Below are 22,111 nucleotides of genomic sequence, written 5' to 3'. Positions count from 1 at the left end.
GCGGCGGCGGCGGCGGCTGCGGCGGCGGCACGGAGTGTGTGAGCAGCAGCCCGGGAACCGCCGGCCCGGGCCCAGTGCGACCCCGACCCCGCCCGCCCGCCCGCCATGGGCAACGAGGCCAGCCTGGAGGGCGGCGCTGGCGACGGGCCGCTGCCGCCCGGCGGCTCCGGCCCCGGCCCCGGCGCAGGGAAGCCGCCTTCAGCACCGGCTGGTGGAGGACAGCTCCCGGCGTTAGGCGGGGCGCGGGCAACCGCCGGACCACCGGGTCCAGGCCCCGGGCCCGGTGCCGGCCCGGGCACGTAAGTGCGGGACACGGCGGCGCCCGGGGGGCGGGGATCTGTAGCTTGAGGCCGAGGCCGGGGCCGGGGCCCACGACCCTGCGGTCTAGTCTGGACAGCGAGGTCGGACGTCCGGCCACACTTAGAACCCAGCTGGTTTGGCATGAGCGGGTGGTCGCGGGAAGCGGCCCTCCCTTTACAGCCGCCCTGCCTTAGTAAAGCAGAATGGTGAGCGCAGGGTCAGTCCGGGCCTGCAGACCGTGACTCCGTCACGAACCCCAAATTCGCTTCCTCCCCAATGCCGGGCTAAGGAGGGGCTTATGTAACCTCTGCTGGGTCCCTCTGCACTGGGGAGCAATGGGACGGAAAGCGTCCTCCCTGTCTGCTGGAGTCTGCATGTGTCCATTGTGTTGGGCCAAGGAAAGAGCACAATGGGAGTGGCTGTCAGGGAAGATAAGTGTCACTGCGAGGAACAGAAAGATGTGGAAATAGTTGAACCATGAACTTGGTCATGTGCTTTCCTCAGGCATTTAGTGGCTAAAATCATCTTTGGAGGAAGGGAAAATGCCACTGGACACCAAAAGGTACTTATTTAGGCTCATAAATACTAACAGGGTCATGTGCTTTCACAATGGTTTAGTGAAAAACACTTTGGGGTGAAGCAAAAATGCAGTTGAATCATCTAGAACCAAATATGTTCTCTTATGATTTAGATTACCACCTCAGATCAGTGGAATGTTTTAAACAGAACATATCTGATCAAATACTGTGAAACCAGCTTGTTTAAAATGCATCACGAGGTCCTATAAACAATCAAGTGGCAGTAAATGCAGTGGAAGGAAATGCCAATATATAATAAACCAGTAGACTGAAAACTCAGGAAAGCTACCAAGAGACAACAAGATAAAATGGAAGGCATTATCTTTACACCAAACAGACCTGGGGAGTAGCAAAACTGGGGAGTGCTTCTGGATCCATGTGAGTCTGCTGATAATGTTGCCTTGGCTTCTCTGTGTGGGAGCGCATAAACTGTGAGGGAGCATAATTTTTGATTCTTTAGCTGCCCAACTGTGCCTCTCATGTGGTTATTTTCTCAGAAGTTGTTTCTTAGACAATTAACAGTAATGAAAGGCTCTTAGTAGCCTGAAACCTGCCACAGACAGGCCAGCCTGTGACCATCCCTTTTAGAGTAGGGATTTGCCCGTTTTACATTAGCTATTATGGTAATGCAGTTGGATAGCACACAGTTCTTAGCACTGCAAATACTGTCCATTTTGCTGCGTGTTGAGCTGCTGTTTGAGTTTTAGCTTGGGGGAGGCTCACTCAGGCTTTAGAGCTCTCCTTCCAAAGGAAAGCGTCTACGGCTGAGTGGAAAAACACATTGTTGTTAGGAGTTCTCTGTATGGGAAATTTGTCATTTCTCTTCTGATAACCAAACAGGCTAGTCTGCTTGTAGTTTATCTAATGTTGCAGAGCCAAGCATATGAAAATTTGGAAAGACTAGGGCAGCCCAAAGACACAGGAAGAGGCTAGTGTCTATTCATATTCCTTTTCAGTATTTCATTTCTACCGTGTCTATGTGTTCTGCTACAGGGCAGACCCATGAACTACTGTGGGTTAGGGAACCATGGGCTCCTGCTGGATTTAGCAGTCACATAATCTCACTCCTGGCTGTGGGCAGGAGTGGACCTGTGGAGCTAAGGTCCTACAGCTGTCAGGCTCAGGGGGTGAGCTGGCTATTTGTCACCAAAGCTCTGAATTGGGGGCCCTTAGGAGATGGGATTTACTCTTCCAGCTGATATTTGCTTGTCAGAGCATCTCAGCTGAGCTGCATCTCCATGATACGTCTCTCCTTCAGCATCAGAATGGCTTCTACTTCCTCTCACCAGAGCGTCTCAGGTACCTGATGCCAAATTTAGCATGTTCTGTTCCGAGATGCTGCTGAACAGATTGGCCCATTGATGGAGAAAAAGCCCTGTGGCATGTGCTTCTGGGCATTCGGGAAAGGCATTGGCATAGTTTCAAGCCAGCTTGTGAATTTGGGGGAATTATATTGTGAATAGAGGTAGGTGGAGGGCCAGGTAAGGGGGAGGTAATTTTACTGACCCCAAAGGGGAATGGAACTGAGGTCCTGGGGGAGTTGATTCCTGTCTCTTTCCTGTTGCTGTATTACCCCTTGTCACCCCAGGTTGAATTAGTCTTTTCATCCTCATACTGAGCTGACTTGGGTTCTGTGAGGGGGCAGCTCCAGCATCTGTGGCTGAAGAGCTTGACTAGAATCCTGTGAGTAGCAATGCCACCACACCCATAGTGCCGCCTCTTAACCTGTTTGGATGATATAGCACTTTGGGCATCAGAGAGTCTCTCAAGGCAGGGCTCTCTGCTTCTGGTCTCAGGGTCACATGTGCAGTTATATACGTTGTGCCTTTCCCAAGGACTGCCAGGTCAGGGAAGGCTGAACTCTATCTCAGGCTCCAAGCTATATGCCTTGGTATGGGCTGCATCTTCCTACAGGAAGGGGCACCTTTCACTTATTCATTCATTCACTTATTTTTATGGTGGAATGCCTGATGTACAGTGAAGGTCCCAAGTTGATGGGATTTTACTTGTACACACATCACCAGTTCAAGAGAAATTTTATGAGTACTCCAGAAAGCACCTTTTAAAAAGAAGCCACGTAGACCAGTGGCGGCCTGTTTAATCTACACCAGCTCTGCGGACTTGCAGAACTTTGACATTTGCAAATTGATCTTTAGTCAATCAACCAAGGTATATTTACTGGTATCAAGAGCAAGCACTGTGCTGGGCTTTGTGGAGGGTCTGGAAGAATATATGATGCTCCCCTGTCCTATAGCACCTCACAGTCTGGTTGGTTAGATAGCTCTTGAAGAGCTCTCAGAGAACAAAGTCATGGAAGGTTCCTAGGAGTGACACTGTAGGCAGCTCAGTGTCTGAGAAGTGTCAAATAGGTAGTGCTTATAGAAGGGTTGTCAAGTGAGAAGAGTGGAGAGGCAGAGCCAGGCTTCAAAAGAAGGAGAATCCCAAGACTCTTGGGAGAGTGATGGGGATCTAAGAGGTGGAGAGAGATAGAAATGACATGAGGAGCGTGGTTTACACAGGCAGGGACAGTGAGCAGAGATTGGGGCTGAGTGCAGGGGTGTGGAAAGCTGGGGCAAACCAGGTAAGGCGCCTCCCGCTCGTTACCCCATTGAAATTGGTGATCAGTGCTGAGCTCTCACTCACTTCCAGTCCAGGGAGACATCTTGAGCCAAAGGCAGCTGGGCACAGAGAGCCTGGGCATTTGCTGGAAGGTGGTTGAAGCTGCTCTGAGAACCATACCCAGAGTTCCTTTCTCAAGATGGGTTTGCCATAATTATATCTCAAAAATGAATGAATGAATGAATGAATGGATTTGTCAGGCATAGTATCTCTGGTTTGGGATTAGCCAGACTTGTTATACTATGTCAGCTATCAGTCAGGCTCTAGAAAAATCTGGGATTAATTTGTAAGGCTAAAATGAAAGAATACAATTGTTAGGTTTGGAAATAATGATCCTTTATTATTTAGAGATCCTGTGAGGCCATTGGATTCTCATGGAGGGCATGTCATGGAGTTTGCGCTTAAGTGACCTAACATCTGAATGGTGATGATGTCAAAAGCTCACCCAAAGGGGGCAACCATTTTTGCATTTCTTGCCAGGGAGAGAGGGACAGTTTTGATAATATAGCTGTTCCTAGCATTAGTAAGACTGATAAGATGCTGCAGATACAAAAAAAAAAAGTTATGGATGCATTAAGGGGAGGAAGTCTATTTTATTTTAAAAAAACTTTTTATTATGGAAAATTTCAAACATACATACATAAAAGTAGAGAGAATAAGTTAATAAGCTCCCATGTTCCCATTGCCCAGCCACCACCATCATCAGCTCATGGCTGATTAAGTTTATCTATCTCCCTCACTTCCACCCCCATCTTCAAGATATCCCAACATTTCATCATCAATATTTTAGTGTCTATTTCTAAGAAATAAGGGATTTGTAAAAACATTACCATAGCACCATGATCACATCTAAACAGCTAACATTCTCTTCTTAATCTCAGCAAATATCCTGTCAGGGTTCAGTTTTTTTGATTATCTTATTAATTTATTTTTACAATTGGTTTGTTGGAACTGTGAACTAAACAGGATCTACACATTGCATTTGTCTGATACATCTCTTCAGTTTCTTTAAATCTGTATGTTCCTTCTCCTTTTTTCCCCGTTGCGATTTATGATTGGCTGTGTTATTTGTCCTGTGGTTTCTCATATTCTGGATTATGCTGATTGTATCCTTGTGGTGTTATTTAAGATGGTCTTCTGTCCCGTATTTTTCCTGAAAACTGGGAATTACATCTAGAAGCCACTCAGAATCACATTTCTCTTTTTGGCCAATAAATTCTAGCTTTTTAAGAAAGAGTTCGTTGAGGGCTTCAGATGTGAAGGGACTGAGAGTTTGTTGAAAGTAGATCTAGACTTTGGACTAGTTTGGGAACCAAAGAACAATACAGTGGGCCACTTTTCTGTTCTTTTTCTAAATTTCTCCTTCCACTGAGTAGGTTTGGTTCTGAGTTTAAGAAGTCAAAGCTTTCAGAGCCCCTGGATCACACCTTTTCACTCCAGCATAACAGGGGGAGCCTTCCCTGTATATGTAAGTAGCAGGCTGCTAGGAGAGAGGATTTGGGGCTTCAGTAAATCCTCCCCCTTTTCATAGGTCCTGCACATTTGAATGGGGCCCTTTCCCCTAATCTGTGATGGATGTGGGGAGGGGCAGACCTTGCTATGTGTGGGCTACTTGGGGAGACTCTGTACCTGGAGCCTGTGGCCCATACGCAATCAGTTGGTGCTGACTGTGGAGACAGGTTGGCAAAACTGTCGTAATAGTTATAACTACCATTGCTGGGTGCCTGTTCCACCATAGTCATTCCTCTAGGTGTTTTACACACACTTATTCCTCACTCCACCTGCCTGGCCATACAGCTCCTGCAGGCTCCATCTGTCCTGGCCTTATTCATCCTTCCTTCCCAGGGACTCACTTTTTAAAATGGTGAAATGGTGGCTGAGACCTACCTGCCAGCAGCAAGGGCCAAGTGTCACTTTAGGACTTGAGGCCCTCCTAGTAAGCTGGGACTTGGTGGACAATCCAGCTCTGGGGACTCCTATCTCAGTTGGTGCCAGGGGCATGTCATGCTGGTGTTGGTACTGCATTCGTAGGACTTGCGCAGGTTCCTTTCCTGTAGGGCCTTCTGCCATCTCCTTTCACCATTGTAGTGGTGGAAGCTGATTGTAGCTGGGGAATGAATTAGGACCCTGGCCTATGGTAAGGGAGATGAATTCTGGTGTCCCACCCCCACCGTGGATTGGGCCTCTGGTGGGGACCTGTCCCTTTCTGGGATTCTCTCAGTGCATGTGTCTTATACTTTAGGTTCTGGCCAGCTGTGCCTGTAGGATGGAGAAGAGGAGCATGCTCCCTGATTGATCTGTGCTAAACCTTGGGTGCCCAGGCTGGTCTCAGGGCTGCTTTGATCTCTCCTTCCCGTACTTTGCTCTTAGGGGCATCTAGGGTTAAGAGAGCCTTGCTCTAGCAGAGCCCTCTTACGTGGTATCTCCACTTCTTTCTAACAGGAGGGTCACACGGAGGCATATTGGGAGGCTCCAGAGAACTTTAGGTCACCCTTGAGATCAAATCCAGATTTCTTTGGAGAGGCCTGGCTGCTTCTGAAGTGGTGGGACTGCTGTCAGGGCCAAAGGTGAGGAAGAGATTTTCCCTAAGGAGTAGTGGAAGGACTTGGTCCCAACCACTGAGGAGATCAAAGAGCCTCAGCAGCTTGTCTAGGAGCTCACACAAGGATCACCCAACCTGGTCCTATCTGGGACTGCCCCTATACCCAGAGGAGCCCAAGCTCTCCAGTGCCCCAGGCTCAGGGAGGGGGATGTGCCTGCCCCCCCGCCAGGGATGCTGGAAGAACCAGTAAGACACTTGGGTGCTTAGGAGGAAAGGAGAGGTAAGGAAATTTCCTGGTAGTCACATCCATACATTGGATACGTTCACGTGTGCTGGTAGGTAATAAGGATCGTCTGCACTTTTTGTATACGGGAGCAGTTATGAGGGATTTCTACAGTTAAATTCTGCTTAGAAGTAGGAGGACTTTAAAGTGATGTTCAGCCACGTATTCAGGAAACCCTTTGCTGAGCACCTACTGGATGCCTATCCCTGGGTGAAATGTGAGGAACAAAGGAAGGCGCAGGATATGGGCTCTGCCCTCAAAAGGGCTCACAGCGTGATGGGAGAGAAAGAGAGACAAGTTCAAATCTTTACCCTCAACTTCCTTAAATTAGAGTTTGCTCCTGCCTTCTCTTTGTCTCACAGAGGTAAGAGAAATGAGCACACGATTAAAAGGGTTTGTATTATTTCATCTTCTAAAATAGTAGAGCACATATTTGTATGGTGTTCAACAGCTTACAAAACACATTCACAGCACTAACTTACTCTGTTGGGAGCTCCAAAGGTCTAACATGAGAGATTCAGAAGAACAGCCATCTAGCTGACTTTAGCAAACCCAAATGCCATACACTGAGCACAGCTGGAGAACCACGTCACTTCCCTGCCTCCTGTTCTCAGAAGATGGAAAATTTAGCAAGAGGATGGGAGGGCCTTGAGGACAGGAAAAGGATCTGGAAGTAGGACATTTGAGCAAAGGATGGGGTAGGGTGGGGTGGGGGATGAAGAATGGTGGAAGCATCCTGGGTGGGGGTCAGAAACTCAGGTTTTAATCAGTCCTGATGTTGCCTGAAACTGGCTGTACGTGTTGGGTAGGTCCTCAGTTTTTTTCCATCTGTAAAATGAGAAATTTAACTAAATAATCCCCAAAGTCTCCTCCACCTCTGACAGCTTATTTCTGTGAGATGATTGAAAAGGAAGGGGGATGCTTCCCACTGTTCAGCTTCACAGAGGAGAGAAAACAAGTACAATGTGCAGCCTTTAGGTTAATTAGAAGAGCTTTAAATGAAGAGGATTGCTCTTCCATTGTGCCCCAGAGATCTTCCGGAGTGGACAAAATGACCTCACAATCAAGCCTGGAGCCAGGAGAGGGACTGGCTGCTGCCTTGCCAATTGGTTGCTCCTGGTAAACACGGGCTTTTGAAAAGCTCTTGGCATCCTTCTACTGGCTTGGCTGGCCAGCCAGCAAGGCTCCCACCTGGACCTGCAGAGCCTGCTGCAGGATCCCTTTTCCCAGCCGTGCTCGACTGCTTATCTCCTGAGTGTTGTCCCATCCATATCCCACAGGTGCTCTGGCAGCAGCCAGTGTGCTCACGTTTTCCAGGGGAGCCAGAGTTAGCAAACACTTTGTGGTGGGGGAGGTGGTGCATGGTTAGGGCTGGCCTGAAAGAGACTTTAGTTCTGCCCCCTCCAGTTGGCAGTTGTACAGCTTCCTTCCCTTGTAGAGTGAGGAGATGGATGTGGTACTCACTGCAGTTTCTCCTGTAGCTCCGTGGGTTTTGTGGGCTCAGGCCAGGTCTCCTCCAATGTCAAGGTCTGGCATGTGAGGCCACATCCTTCAGGAGCATGGTTTAGCTTCAGCACGTGATATGTTTGCTCTGTCCTCCTTTTATTTTGAGCATCTAATCCAACACCTAATGGATACCGGAATGGCTGCTTCCATATTCCCTGAAGGCAGGAGCTCTGCCTTGGTGCGAATACCCCAGTGGTCCGTGGCCTCTGGTCCCTCCCAGGCAGATGATTCCACTGTCGGAAAGTTCTTCTTTCCCTTTGTGTGTCTCCTTATACCTCCTGTCTCTGGGTGCTGGCTCTGCCCTCTGGGCCAGCTGACTTATCCGCTCACAGGTTTGGCAGGAGCTCACTGTGCTCTCACCTCCTCAACCCTGGTCTTCTCTCTAGGCTTCTCCAACTCCTGTGGCTGGAATGTGACTCTGGGACCCTTGCTGACCTGGGCTGTCCTGCCCAAGACTGTCAGATCCTGAGGACAGGAAGGCTCCAAGAACAGGGCTCAGGGCTCAGCATGTCACATGGACTGTGAGTGACAGTCTGAAGGATGAGGGGCCTTGGCTTATGTAGCCTGAGAACACCATCCTACACCTTTCTGAGCACTCTCTGTCACTGCACCACACAGTTGTCCAGCCTCATGCTGGGCATCTCAGCATGAAGGCTGGATTCCCTCCATCCTGGGCTTGTGCGACCTGAGTGTGAATCTTTGGGGGTTCTGCATGGGTCCCTGCCATGACATCTCTGGTTGTACTTAGAGATCCCTTCCAACCTAGTGAGACCCTTTTGGATCCTGACTCTGTCCTCTGAACTGGGGTAATAACTAAGGCAGTGTGATTGTTTCAGTAATCATGCTATGTGAACTTCTCCCTTTCCTATGGCCTTGTGAGCCCACTTTCCAAACCCCTTTATCTGATCTTGAGTGGCCAGTGTTGGGTTGTAGAGGCCACAGCCTTGCTAGCTTGGGTTTGGAGTGGTGCCAGCTGAGGACAGTGGCAGAGACAGGGCTGGATTGGAGAGGCAGCCACTGCTTGCATCTTAGCCATGGCAGCCCCGGTGCAGGCTTGTCCTTCCCGGGTTGGCCAGGTCATGCTGGCCTCTCTTTGGGGTGCGTTGGCCTTTGGCTCTGTAGGTTAGATGTCCCCAGGGGCAGCACGTACTCTGCAGATGAAAGTTTCAAACACACATAAAAGGAGAGAAGATGGTATGGTGAACTCCCTCCTGTGACCCCATCACCCAGCTTCAACAACGATCAGTGTTTTGCCAACTTGTTTCATCTATATTCCTCCAATTTTTTTTTTTTTTGGCTGGATTATTTTCAGTCAAAATCCTAACATATCATTTCACTCATAAATACTTTAGGATGTACCTCTCATAGTTAAAAGATATTTTAATTTTAATCCAATGACATTATCACAGCCAACAAAAGTTAACTGTAATTTTTTTTCAACTTTATTTATTTACGTATTTATTTATGGCTGCGTTGGGTCTTTGTTGCTGCGCGTGGGCTTTCTTTAGTTGCGGCGAGTGGGGGCTACTTGTTGCGGTGCGTGGGCTTCTCATTGCAGTGGCTTCTCTTGTTGTGGAGCACAGGCTCTGGGTGTGCGGGCTTCAGTAGTTGTGACTCGCGGGCTCTAGAGCGCAGGCTCAGTAGCTGTGGTGCACGGGCTTAGTTGCTCCACAGCATGTGGGATCTTCCCTCTAATTTCTTAATATAACCTAATACCTAGTCCATGTTCAATTTTCCTTGATTATCTCAAAAATGACTTTTTATTTAAAAGATTTTTTTATTAAAAAAAATTTTTTTTAGCAAGAGAAAACACAGATTTTTATTTATGTATGTATGGGGGAGTTCAGAGAAAAATGTGATTTCCAAAAATGACTTTTGAGAGTTTGTTTGTTCAAATCAGAATCCAAACAAACCTTGCATATATATAGACTATTATATATATGTAATGTATATATGTGTGCTTATTTCAAAATAATGATAGATATTTTTACTAACAATACTACTGAATGTAGTTTAAAATTCGCTTGTAGTTTCTTTTGTCCTTAGTTTATATATTTTCAGGAATATGTAGTCAAAGTTCTGTGTTTTATTTATTTATTTTAAAATATTTATTTATTTATTTATTTGGCTGCACCAGGTCTTAGTTGCAGCACGCAGGATCTTCGTTTCTGAGTGCGGGATCTTTTAGTTGCAGCATGCGGGATCTAGTTCCCTGACCAGGGATTGAACCCGGACTCCCTGCATTGGGAGCGTGGAGTCTCAATCACTGGACCACCAGGGAAGTCCCAAAGTTCTGTGTTTTAGAGCTATTAGAAATGATTCTTCTCTGTGTGGTTATGCTACTAAGAGGCTATACAATTAAGGTTTGGGTTTTTTTTTTCCAGTTTGTGTTCAGTTTGTAAGGATTGCCTTTTGATCTCTTACCTATTGCCACTGTCATACTGCACAGTAAGTCAACCAAAACTCAGTGGCTTCAAATAGCAATTTTTAATTCTCACTCATGCATCTGCATGCTGGCTAGAATTCATTGATCTAGGCTGGGCTCCAGGCTGTAGGTGAGTCCAGGTCTGCTCCACGTGTCTCTCATCCTCCTCAGACAGCAGGCTAGCCAGGGCATGTTCTTCCGATGGTGATGACAGATGCACAAGAGGGCATACCTAACCACACACAATTTCAAGCCTCTGCTTGAAATGACACATCTGCTAACATTTCTTTAGTCAAAGCAATTTTTAGTTAAGCCCAAAATCAAGGTGTGGTACTGTAGTTATTATGGCTACCTAACAAATTACCCCAAAACTCAGTGGTATAAAACATCCATTACTTTGCTTATTAGATTCTGTAGGTCAGGAATTCAGGCAGGGCACAGTGGGATGGCTTATTTCTGCTTCACAATGTCTGGAGCTTCAGCTGGAAGAGTTGAAAGCTGGGGACTGGAATCATTTGACATGTCTTCATCATTTACATGTCTTACAGCTGATGCTGGCTATTAGCTGGGAGGGCCTCAGTGCTTCTCCATGTGGACTAGATTGAGCTTCCTCACAACATGGTTACTGGGTTCCAAGGGTGTCCTGAGAAAGGAAGTCAGGTGGAGACTGTGTTGCCTTTATTACCTAATCTCAAAAGATGTGCATTGTTACTTCTGCCACACTCCATTCATTGGGGCAGTCACAAAGTCCTGCCCAGGTTTGAGAGGAGGAGGCAGACTCCATCTCTTGATTGCGAGTGTCCAGGTTCTATAAGAGCATATGAGGGCTTCCCTGGTGGCGCAGTAGTTAAGAATCCGCCTGCCAATGCAGGGGACGTGGGTTTGAGCCCTGGTCTGGGAAGATTCCACATGCTGCGGAGCAACTAAGCCTGTGTGCCACAACTACTGAGCCTGCACTCTATAGCCCACAAGCCACAACTACTGAGCCCACATGCCGCAACTACTGAAGCCCACGTGCCTAGAGCCCGTGCTCCACAACAAGAGAAACCACTGCAATGAGAAGTCTGCGCACTGCAACGAAGAGTAGCTCCCCCTTGCTGCAACTAGAGGAAACCCGTGCACAGCAATGAAAACCCAACACAGCCAAAAAATAAAAATAAATAAATTTTTAAAAAAAGTTCATACGAGGGAATTTGCTGGTGGTCCAGTGGTTAGAACTGCAGGGGGCGTGGGTTCAATCCCTGGTTGGGGAACTAAGATCCTGCATTCCGTGTAGCTTGGCCAAAAAAAAAAAAAGAGCATATGAGACTGGAAATTTCGCTGAGGTTATTTTCAAAAATAGAGTCTGCTGCAGCTGGGAAAATATACTGCACCTCTAGTGGGAGGAATTGCAAAGTCACATGGTAAAGGGCAGAAATCCACAGAAGGTAAAGAATGGAGAACAATGCCATCTACCATATTTTTTCTTTACCATTTAATTTTCTTAAAATTATTTAAAACTTTCATGTGATTCCAAATAAAACAAGGTGTATTGAGAGAAGTCTAGTTCCATCTTGTTGCCTTCCACTTTGTTCTCTGCCTTCCCTGATAAGAAACCATTTTTATCAGATTTTTCCATTGTTTCTTTTTGAAGATATGAGGAAAAATATACATTTATTTACCTTTCTTTTGTATATAAAAGGTAACAGATTCTAAACACTATTCTATACTTTGCCTTTTTTTCACTTAATATATCCTGAAGATCTCCTCATAGCAGAATATAGAAATTCTCCTGATTTCTTTTTGCATCTGGGCACTGCTCTGTCATATGCACATGCTATGGTTTTCCCTTGGCATCAACCTGTGTCCAGTCTTTTGCTCTTACAAATAGCACCACAGTGAGGAACCTGGTATCTGTGTCATTTTGTATTTTTACCAGTGTATCTATGGGATATTTTGTGTTTTTTCCACTGTATCTGTAGGATAGTTTCCTGTTGGATGCAGAAACAAAATGGTGAATGCACATTTTGCTATGTGTTGCCAAGCCTGAGGGGCAAGGGCAGAAGCTGGGAGCTAGTGAGGGGCTTGAAAGGTATTCAGGTGTGAGAGGATGGTCACTGGACGAGAATGAGGAGGGGGTGATGGGGAGTGGGGAGAGGGTGAGAGTGCTGAAAAGTGCTCAACTTCTGAATATATTGTGGATGTAGAGTCAGCAGGATGGCTAAAGGGTTGGCTGTGAAGGGTTAGAAAAAGAAAGGAGTCAGGAGGACTCTTGAGTTTTGACCTGAACATCTGGTGCACACTGAGGGCAACAAGGATGGGGTCTAAGATCAGGAGTTTTTTCCTGGACAACTTGTGTTTTAGAGGCATCCAAGTGAGATGTTAGGTAGGCGGCTGGGTATTCTAGTCCCGGCTAAAAACATAAAGTAGCACTTCACCTGCAAATGCTTTAATATTGATGCCACCTGGTTCCTACAAGCACTCTGAGAAAGAAATAAGGAAGAGGAATAAATTGAGGCCATACTGGAGTTCCAAGAGGGCAAGTCAAGTATGCTCAACTCAACAAGCATTTATTTTATCAAATGAAGTGCTAGAAATGAAAGCATTCACAAGAGGCCTGGCATTAAATGCCAACTGGTGCCTGGTTCCTGCCCAGGGCTGAGGATATAAAGGTGAACAGGTAGATTAGCATCCCTGTTTCCTACTACAGAGAACCTTTGAGTTAAACTTGATTGAAGGTATGGACTCTGCCCTCTGGGAACTCTGACTCACTCATTGGGAGATGCTCAGAAAGCCCACTGTGGTCCATCCTTCTCATCTTCACACACAGCTGCTAAAATAGATACAGAATTTGAGCCTCAGACCAGAGAGTTTACTTGAAAGTTCCGGCCCATCCCACAGGCTCTCAGAATTCATTGCTGGTTGGATCTGAAGCCCAGACCACCAGAGCCACAGAGAACACCCTCTCACTGTAGGAAGAGTATCACTGTTTCTTCTTAACCCTCACTTATATTCATGAAACTCCAGGAAGGCTGGACTGTGGTGTGGGAGAGGGTTCCCTTGGCAGATTTTGGGGATTAGGAAGAGAGCAGGAGGGAGGGAGCTCCAAGTCTGTGGTTGCTGCTCTGGGGTAGTGATCTGCTCATGGGCATCTGGGGTAGAGATAACATAATTTGACTCTGTGATGTACATTTCTCTGGGCCCTGGGGCCTGGGTGCAGGCTGTGGCACACGGAGCTGGCTCCAAAGCCGGTGGACTGGAGTAGGTCTTTCCCAGTGGCCAAGCATTCTTCTCTGCTCCCCTCCTGTACTGAAGCACTTTTGCAAATGATAGTGCTTAGTGCTAACTGCCAGGGTGAGAGAGGCTTCCTGCCAGGGTGCTTTCAGGGAGCTGTGATGCAGGCTGAACATGTGGAAGAAAGGAAGGAAGGGAAGAGACAGAACAGGGAAGCTTGCTCTAGATTCTCCCAACAGACCAGGTCTGCCCCCACCCTACCCTTTACTCCCCAGCTTTGTCAGGGTGTATGGTGGAGCCCCTCCAAGGATCCCTGCTCTCACTGGTACTTGGCACCTCCCTGGCCAGCATGGTGTACCCCTTAGATTGCCTGAGCTGAAACACAGACTGAGGGGCAGCAGGTACATGGCCTCTGTGCTGTCCCTACCCAGGTATCCAGTCAGGTATGAGGAACCCTGGGGAACACATCCAGGGCTCCAGAGACAGTTGTCACACTACCAGCTCCTTTTATTTTTAAAAAATATTTTTAAAATATATTCTTTTTCATATTCTTTTCCATTATGGTTTGTCACAGAATATTGAATATAGTTCCCTGGGCTATACAGTAGGACCTTGTTGTTTATCCATCCTATATATAATAATTTGCCTCTGCTAATCCCAAACTCCCAATCCTTCCCTCCCTTACCCTCCCTCCCCCTTGACCAGGTCCTTTTCTAAATGGTAAGAACCTCCACACCCCTGAGTGTGGTGTGAGAAAGAAAAATGTCCTCCCTGTCCTCAATTCATAGAGCCTGGTGGGGACCCCTGGGGGCAACACTGCCCCTTTCAGTTGCCAAGACCTTGACTCCTGCTCGAGGAGTACCACTCCTGGCGGTACTGAAAACCTGTTTTAAGTGGCATGAAAAAAGAGGAAACGAGAAGCTTTGCCTTTTTGGAAACCATCCTGTGTTCCCTGTACTCCCATATGAGCCCTTATTCTGGGATTCTCAGGCTGGTGTGATGCAGGGGCAGTGACCCCAGGAGTAAAGGCTGAGTCTCCTGGCAAGGTTTTCAGGGAACCTGGGCCTTGGTCAGGCTCCCTCAGCTTCCTTTTCCTTAGTCCCTGCTGGTGGCTCAGGAGAAACAAGACATTCAGATAAAGATGTACATAGCTTTTGAAAAGATAGTAACAATACTTAGTAATAATTGAGTGATTTTGCTTATACAGTATTTTTTCCTCTGTGTAGCTCTGGCCAATAGAGGGTCAGAATCACTGCTGAAGGATGGAAAGACTGAAGCCAGAGAGGTAATGGGCGTTTCGAAGAACCCATAGCAAGGTGGGGCAGGACCAGGAGGAGGAGCCTGGACTGCCCACCCTGGCCTCTGTTCAGTGAATCTCCCTCGCTACTTTGGGATGAGGAAACTTCCATGTGTCCAGTAAAGGGATCAGACATCGGTGTGCAGGACTGGCCTGCTTGGTATACTCTCTGCCCCTGGGTAGAGTGGGCTAGGGGTGGGGAGCAGGTGACAATCTCAGGGTGGCCTTGGGGATATAAGGCTCCAGGGCCAGAAGAGAAGAGCCCAGTCCCCACTAGTTGGAGTTTAGGAGCAAGGCCTCTGCTGCAGTCTCTTCCAAACAACTCACTCTTGTAGAGCACTCACTCTGTGTCAGGCCCCAGAGGCCTCAGGGTTCAGTTGGGAATGAGGACAGAAATCATTCAGTTTTTTTTTATGTGCTGGCATGGATGCAGGGAGTACCTTCTGAACAAGCACGCAAGCTCCAGGACCTTGTGGAGTGTACAGCCTTCAGGAATAAGACCCATGGCCACTTTATCAGAATCGGTATAAGCGATTCTGATAAAGGGTGCTGGTTGTTATTCCATGACCTGCCTTGGGGGGTGGGTTTAGATACCTAGGATCTATACAGCACCACTGACACCCTCCCCCGAAAAATTAATTTCTCCAGAGGCCCTGCTTTATCCCCAGGAAAGGCTTTGCTCCCAAACGGTTCTCATTCTGAGAATGCTGTTTCTTTGTCCAACATTTTTGTTCATTATTTATTTGTGTTCAGTGTTTGTCCATTCAACAAGCATTTATTAATCCTGCTGTGTATCTGGGTCTGTGCAGGCTCTGAGTTCACAGAGGAAATGCAATAGTCAGCCTACTTGGATCCCACAGTCTGGGTCAGCATGAGGGACTCAGCCAAAGCCACACAGTTCAGAGAAAGGAGCAGCAAAACTTCTTCACACACACACACACACACACACACACCCTGACCCTGTTACCTCCCGGTGCTCCAGGGACAGCCTAATGGCCAGGTTCCTGTCCTTATCTGCTTAGACCTCCCTGTGGGCTCAGACCCTCCTGACCATGCTTCCTTCTTGGTTTTGTAGCATGTCCTTGTTTACTTGTCGGTCTCCTTTGTGGCACTGCTTGCCCTGTCTGATGAGGTTCCCAGGACTCAGCCCTCAGCCAAATCTCTTCTTCTCACTAGGCCTGCCCAAGGCTTCTACGCAAAAGGTGCTGCATGCTGACGGCTCCCCAAACTCTCCAGCTCTGGTCCTCCCACTCCCAGTGGACAGCTCCATATGGACCATCACTATGCCATCACTTGCCCTCTCACCTCTCCCCTTTGGCTGAAATAGTGTTTAATGTTGGGTTAGCAGGACCCCTTTTCTTGGAAAACTTGAGTCTGTACCACAATGAACTTAATCTGACAGAAGACGTTTTTGAGGACAGGAATGTCGATGATTTTGTTTGGTATCCATAAGAGATCTTAAACAGTCTTTTTTTTTTAATATTTATTTATTTGGCTGCGCCGGTCTTAGATGTGGCATGCGGGAACTTTAGTTGTGGCATGTGGGATCTTTTTTTAGTTGCAGCATGCGAACTCTTAGTTGTGGCTTGTGAGATCTAGTTCCCTGACCAGGGATCAAACCCGGGCCCCCTGCATTGTGAGCGTGGAGTCTTAGCCACTGGACCACCAGGGAAGTCCCTTAAACAGTCTTTTGTTTGGGAATGGAACCTCTTCTCAGGCCCAGGCCTGGGCTCCCCAGGTCAGTAGGAGCAGGTGAGCAGAGTGCAGATGGTCAAAGAACACTTCTGGTGGGAAATATCATAATCCAACTTGGACAGCCTTAAGTCAAAATGAGGGGGCCATATTATAAGATCAGAGTTGTGTCTTTCAGAACTCAAAAGTAGTTTATAGTCAGCTCTCAGATAGGGATGAGGACCTGGGAGATCATCTTCTCCTCCCAAATCTGCTTCTCTTCTTCTCCTCCCTGCTGCTTCTTTCTGCAGCCTGGTGAGTCTGGCTTCTCACCAGACGGGCTGGTGGGAATCTTGGCAACTCACAGCTCACCCATCCCTCTCCCTGTTTTCCTTTCCCTCCCCCATTTCAGTTCTCCGGGGAGAGACTCTGAGAGGCTCAGTGTGGGCCAGGGGCCAGCATCAGCTCTGATCCACAGTGCAGGTGGAGCCACATTGTACAGTCTGCACAGGACTCTTCTGTAGGGTCATTCCACCAGATTCCCCCACTAAGTGGAAAGCTTATGGTCCACCCACAAGGATAATCTGTAGGATCCCTGCTGCTGGCCAGCGTGTCAGAGTGCCCATTTAAAACCTCTTCCATGTGCAGCCCTTTTGACTCTATCTTACACCCTGGAGAACCTGTATCCAGGTGAGACAGAAGGCCAGGTGGACCAGAGTGATTGCCAGGGCATGTTCCCCAGAGAGTGGTGGTTGGCTCCTGGACCTGATTCTTTGCTTGTCCAGGAAGAGGAGAACATATTCCAGCAACCTTGGGCTGACTCCACCCCATCCCCTCAGACTCCAATGGGCAGCTGCCTTTCACAGCAGCAGGCTTTCCTCCCAGAAGCCTGCTTCTGGGGTCCCATTTTTCGCTTTGGGACCGTAAGTGTTTTTCTTCTTTTCTACCCAACTGCTTCTGCTCTCCAGCCAGGTCCTGGCCTCTGGTCCCATTCTCTCTTCCATGAGCGTACCATCACCGTGGCATTGGAGCCTTTCCTGTGACTGTTGCCTTAGTCTAAAGGCTTGGTACTGGGGATAGGAGCAGAAAGGGGCTTGCTCCCTCCTTTTCTCATGGTATAACAGTGCTGAGCAGCTGTGAACAGCTACTGGGGCTCACCCACCAGGCTTCCCAAGGGCAGGAACTCTGTCTAACCCTATGAGAAACATTAGGGACGGATGGGGCTCAGGGTCAGCCATGGTGAATTGCGGCCTCCCTGTGGAGAAGCCTTGCTTCTGGGTGGGCCCAGGTTGGTGGGCCCAGGTGTTTCTCCTGGAGTTGGAAGTTTGGTCTATCCTATTGGGATCTCCTGTAAGGATGCAGCCAATTTCCCTTTTCTAAGCAGGTATACAGCAAGGGCACCCTGGAGCAAGACCATTAGCTCTCATCAGCGTATCAGCTTGTGACAGGGCTCGTAGGGAGTTCTTCCTTGCAACTTTGGCTTCAAGGTGAGCCTCTTAAAACCCTAGCAGCACAAGCCACACCTTTGGAAGCCAAGGTCAGGCCTCCAGACAGATGTAACAGAGACTCTGCTTCCCCCTTGCCCCCCACCCCTCCCCAGGACTGACCCCATTGTCCCGCTGATCTGGCTATGTTCCCTTAGGGAGGAGAGACATGGAGAGGAGTGGGCGGGGGCAGGAAAGCCTGCATGGGGTGGCTTCCCTCCGGTGACCGTGATACCACTGATCAAGGTGCTAACTGTGTGGTTGCTTAGCATGACTGGGACAGGGGGAGCAAGTTTACTATATTTTCATCCCTGACTAGTGCACAGGTGGGCCCTGGGCTTGTGAGTACTCAGTAGGGTGGGGCATAGTGGGGGCTCCAAGAATAGGATGGACACTCAGTAGGGATTTCAGGAAGGGATCTTGCTGAGAGGTAGCTCTCAGCCCTCTTTGGGTCCTGCTACCCCCATGCTTCTCAGAGATCTTGCCTGAGCAGCAGTCTTGTTGCCAGTGAGGCTTGTTCTTTGTATTTGTTCCCATGCTCTTTTCTTGGCTTCCCTTTTTTTTTATGTTACTCTCCCGACTCCTGATATATCCAGGTAATTTTGAGTTTTAACTTTGCTGATGAGACTGTTCTGGAATTAATAAAAATTATATAAGTAAGACATGAATATATTCTTGATGTAAATATTCAAACAATTCAACCATATATTGAGTAAAACTTCTATTTTCCTTTCCTTTTCTAGCATTATTACTTTTCTGTGTATATTTCTAAGATCTTTCTCCAAGCATTTATATTCATGACTCTTTTGTGTACATATACACACACTTTTTAAAAATAGATCAGTTTTGTTTTCTGTAGTAGCAAACATTTAATCACCAAACAAAACTTGTGGACCTTGAGCACCCAAGGGCCATCACAGGCAAAATGTTAGGCTGCAATAATAAAGTAGCACCTAATCCAGAAATCAATGCCCTAGGGAAGGATGCACTGCCTAGGAGGGGCACAGAGTTAGACTTAGCCCCCTTTTCCCTGCTAAGGGTTAACAAAAAATGGGGCACAAAGCTCTGCAAGGTCTGCACCACCAGAGAAAGCTGGTCGAGACAGGAGGGGATGGAAATTTGGAGCTGGCCAGGGTCTTCAGCCATTCACATTGAGCTACTTCTGAACTGTCCCTGAGAGTTCAGCATTTGGGATCAGGAATTGGTGGGCGATCTCCACCTCCATAGGTAACAGCAAAGGCAAGGGAAGGTGAACTGGAGCAGTGGGTTACCTGGACCTCTAGCCACCAGGCCCTGGTGTATGGGGTGCCCACTGTGTATGGGAAATGCCACCGGCTGTGGCATCTTCCTCTCCTGTGATGCCAGGGCCTTAGGATTGCCTCGGCTCCCCAGGGCCACCTGAGCCACCAGGACTTCCAGGACTACCTGGCCTGCCTTGGCTGTCAGTGCTACCTGCTGCACCCACTGCACTGGCCATGGCTTCTGCACCTTCCTCCACTGTGCTTGTGGCTCCTTCACCATCTGACATCTTGAATCCGCCCACCCTCTCCACTGGCCGCTAAAAGATCAACACATACTTTCTTAAAGAAATGGGATCACACTGAATATGTTGCTTTGCAGCCAGCTTTTTTTCACAGAAAAGTATGGGGAGACATTTCTCCCTATCCCCCTCACTTCTCAAAGAATCAGCAGTTTGGGCCCTAGATAACTTTTTGTCACCTTGTCCCTTCCTGAATTGGAGCAATCCTTGTGCCTTTTGGAGTCTCTTGGCCGGTCCTGTGTCCCAGGCATATCTCCAAGCAAGCTACCAGACCTTTGTGTAGCTGGACACCTACTTGCTCAGCCTTTGAGGGTAACATGAGCTTGAGCAGCTCTGTGCAGGGGTAAGACAGTGCCCTTGTTCCTGAGGACTTGTTCCTGAGTTCTGCCTGTGAACTTCAGAGGGTTTCCAGGTTCTAATCTGTTTTTCCAGCTAGGGTTGTCTCCTGGATGCAGGGTTCCCTGCAAAATTCCTTTTTCTTCCCTGACATGTGGTGTGAGTTCCCTTTCTCTATTCATACCTTCTGCAGGTTGCATTGCTCAGATTCACAATCATCTGAGTAGAAGACTGCTCGCAGGGCAGGGCCACTTACAGCATAAGGAATCATCTGTGCTGGCATCTTGCCTTTCTTTTTGGTCCCCATGGTGACCTGTATTAGTACACACTGTCTATGCCCCTTCAGAGACCCAACCCTGAATCTGAAGGAGGGTGGACCCCAACTTTCTAACCTCTTCCCGCTAAAGGTTTTGGTGTTTGAAATTTGAAGATTTTTTTTAGTGCAGCCCAGCTCCATGTTGGACCAGACCTCTACTCCAGGGCAGAATAGTGCTTGGGATCATTTATTCATTTAATAAATATTTATTGAGCACATACTACATGCTAAGCACTGTTCTAGGCAGTCCTTACTGTTGCCTATTAATCATGTCCTCCTCCCAGATTTCTTTGTTTTGCTGGTTTCCTCGCTGCTTGTGGGAAGCTTTTGCCTCAGGAACATGAATTTCAAATTTCCAACCAAATAAATCACAAGAATTTTTCCCTGAGTTTTTACTCAAATTCTATCCTACCAGGAGCATTTTATTCTCCTATGAAATGCCGAAGGAACAGGAGGTGTGTTTCCCTGAAACTGGCCTTGGTGTGTTTCTGATGAGGCACTTAGTTTTAAGGAGTTGGGAGTGTTAGAGTAGGGTCGGGGGGACCTAAGTTCCCAGGCCAGGTCCCAGCCTCACACTGCCTGTTTTTCTGGTGCCCTTACGCTGCTTAGTTTCTTTAATCTTTAGTCTTCTCATTGGAAAAAAATGGAAATGATAAGAGTACACACCCTGCGTGGTTGTTAGGAGGTTGATTATGTAAAGGGTGAGTCTGGCACATGGAGTGAGCTGAGAGCCTGATGGTGCTAGGGGTGATGGTGTTAGTGGTCTGACTCCCACGAACGAAAGACATTGAAACCATTATGTATTTCATCAGTCAAGATTTTTTTTTAAATATCACTTTTTATTTTATAACTTTGTGAATGCTTAATACATTAGCACCATAGCACATGCTTACAGTTTAGAAATGAATATTGCATATTTGGGGGTATAGGCTCAGGTAGCATTTTTTTAAAAAATTATTTATTTTGGCTGTGCCTGGTCTTATTTGCGGCATGTGAGCTCTTAATTGCAGCATGCATGTGGGAGGGCTCCCTGACCAGGGATTGAATGCGGGCTGCCTGCATTAGAAGCGTGGAGTCTTACCCACTGGACCACCAGGGAAGTCCCTCAGGTAGTATTTTGAAATTCTTTTTTGAGATATAATTCACATAACATAAAATTCACCCAATTTTAAGTGTACCATTCAATGTTTTTTAGAACAGAATTGTACAACAAAAACTACAATCTAAATTTAAAACATTTTTATCACCCCCAAAAGAAACCTTATATCCATTAACAGTCACTTCTTATTCTTCCCCACCCCCAGGCTTAGGCAGCCACTAATCTATCTGTCTCTTAGATTTGCCTATTCTGGACATTTCATGATTAAATAGAATCATGCAGTATGTGGTTTTTTGTGTCTGACTTCTTTCACTTAGCATGTGTTCAAGGCTCATCCATGATGTAGCATGTGTCAGTACTTCATCCTTTTTATTGCCCAATAATATTCCATTGTATGGATATACCAAATTTTATTCCCTCATAGGCTCATGAACATTTGGGTTGTTTCCACTTTTTGGCTTTGACTATTATGAGTAATTCTGTTATGAACATTTGAGTACAAGTTTTTCTGTAGACATAGGTTTTAAATTCTTTTGGATGTATTCCTAGGAGTAAAATTGCTGCGTCATTTGGTAACTCTACATTTAACATTTGGAGAACTATTGGACTTTTTTCTAAAGTGACTGTACCATTTTACATTCCAAACAGCAGTTAATGATGGTTCCTTTTTTTTCCACATCCTTGTGAACATTTGTCATTATCTTTCTTTTTGATTTTAGCCATTCTAATGGGTGTGAAGTGGTATACATTGTGGTTTTGATTTGCATTTGCCTAATGACTAATGATTTAAACATATTTCATGTTACTGTTGTCTATATCTTATTTAGAGAAATATCTATTCAAATCCTTTGCCCATTTTTAAATTGGATTGTCTTTTTATTGTTGAGTTGTAGAAGTTATTT

The 22,111-nt window shown here is 47.0% G+C and overlaps 1 protein-coding gene across 3 annotated transcripts in view; it reads left to right on the top strand.

Annotated features, from left to right (window-relative positions):
• BSN (bassoon presynaptic cytomatrix protein) overlaps window positions 1-22,111 on the top strand; it is a 91,327-nt gene continuing 69,216 nt past the window's right edge. For all 3 annotated transcript variants that reach the window (XR_007479929.1, XR_004479151.2, XM_033413080.2), the window contains exon 1: window positions 1-299. Coding sequence is in view for 1 of the 3 variants with exons in the window: in XM_033413080.2 (XP_033268971.1) it covers window positions 106-299 (194 nt within the window). In the remaining 2 variants the exon portion in view is untranslated. The remainder of the gene's footprint in view (window positions 300-22,111) is intronic.

Source organism: Orcinus orca, chromosome 10 (genome assembly GCF_937001465.1).
Source record: "Orcinus orca chromosome 10, mOrcOrc1.1, whole genome shotgun sequence".
NCBI classification, from domain to species: Eukaryota; Metazoa; Chordata; class Mammalia; order Artiodactyla; family Delphinidae; genus Orcinus; species Orcinus orca.
This window is presented reverse-complemented; position numbering and strand designations above follow the sequence as displayed.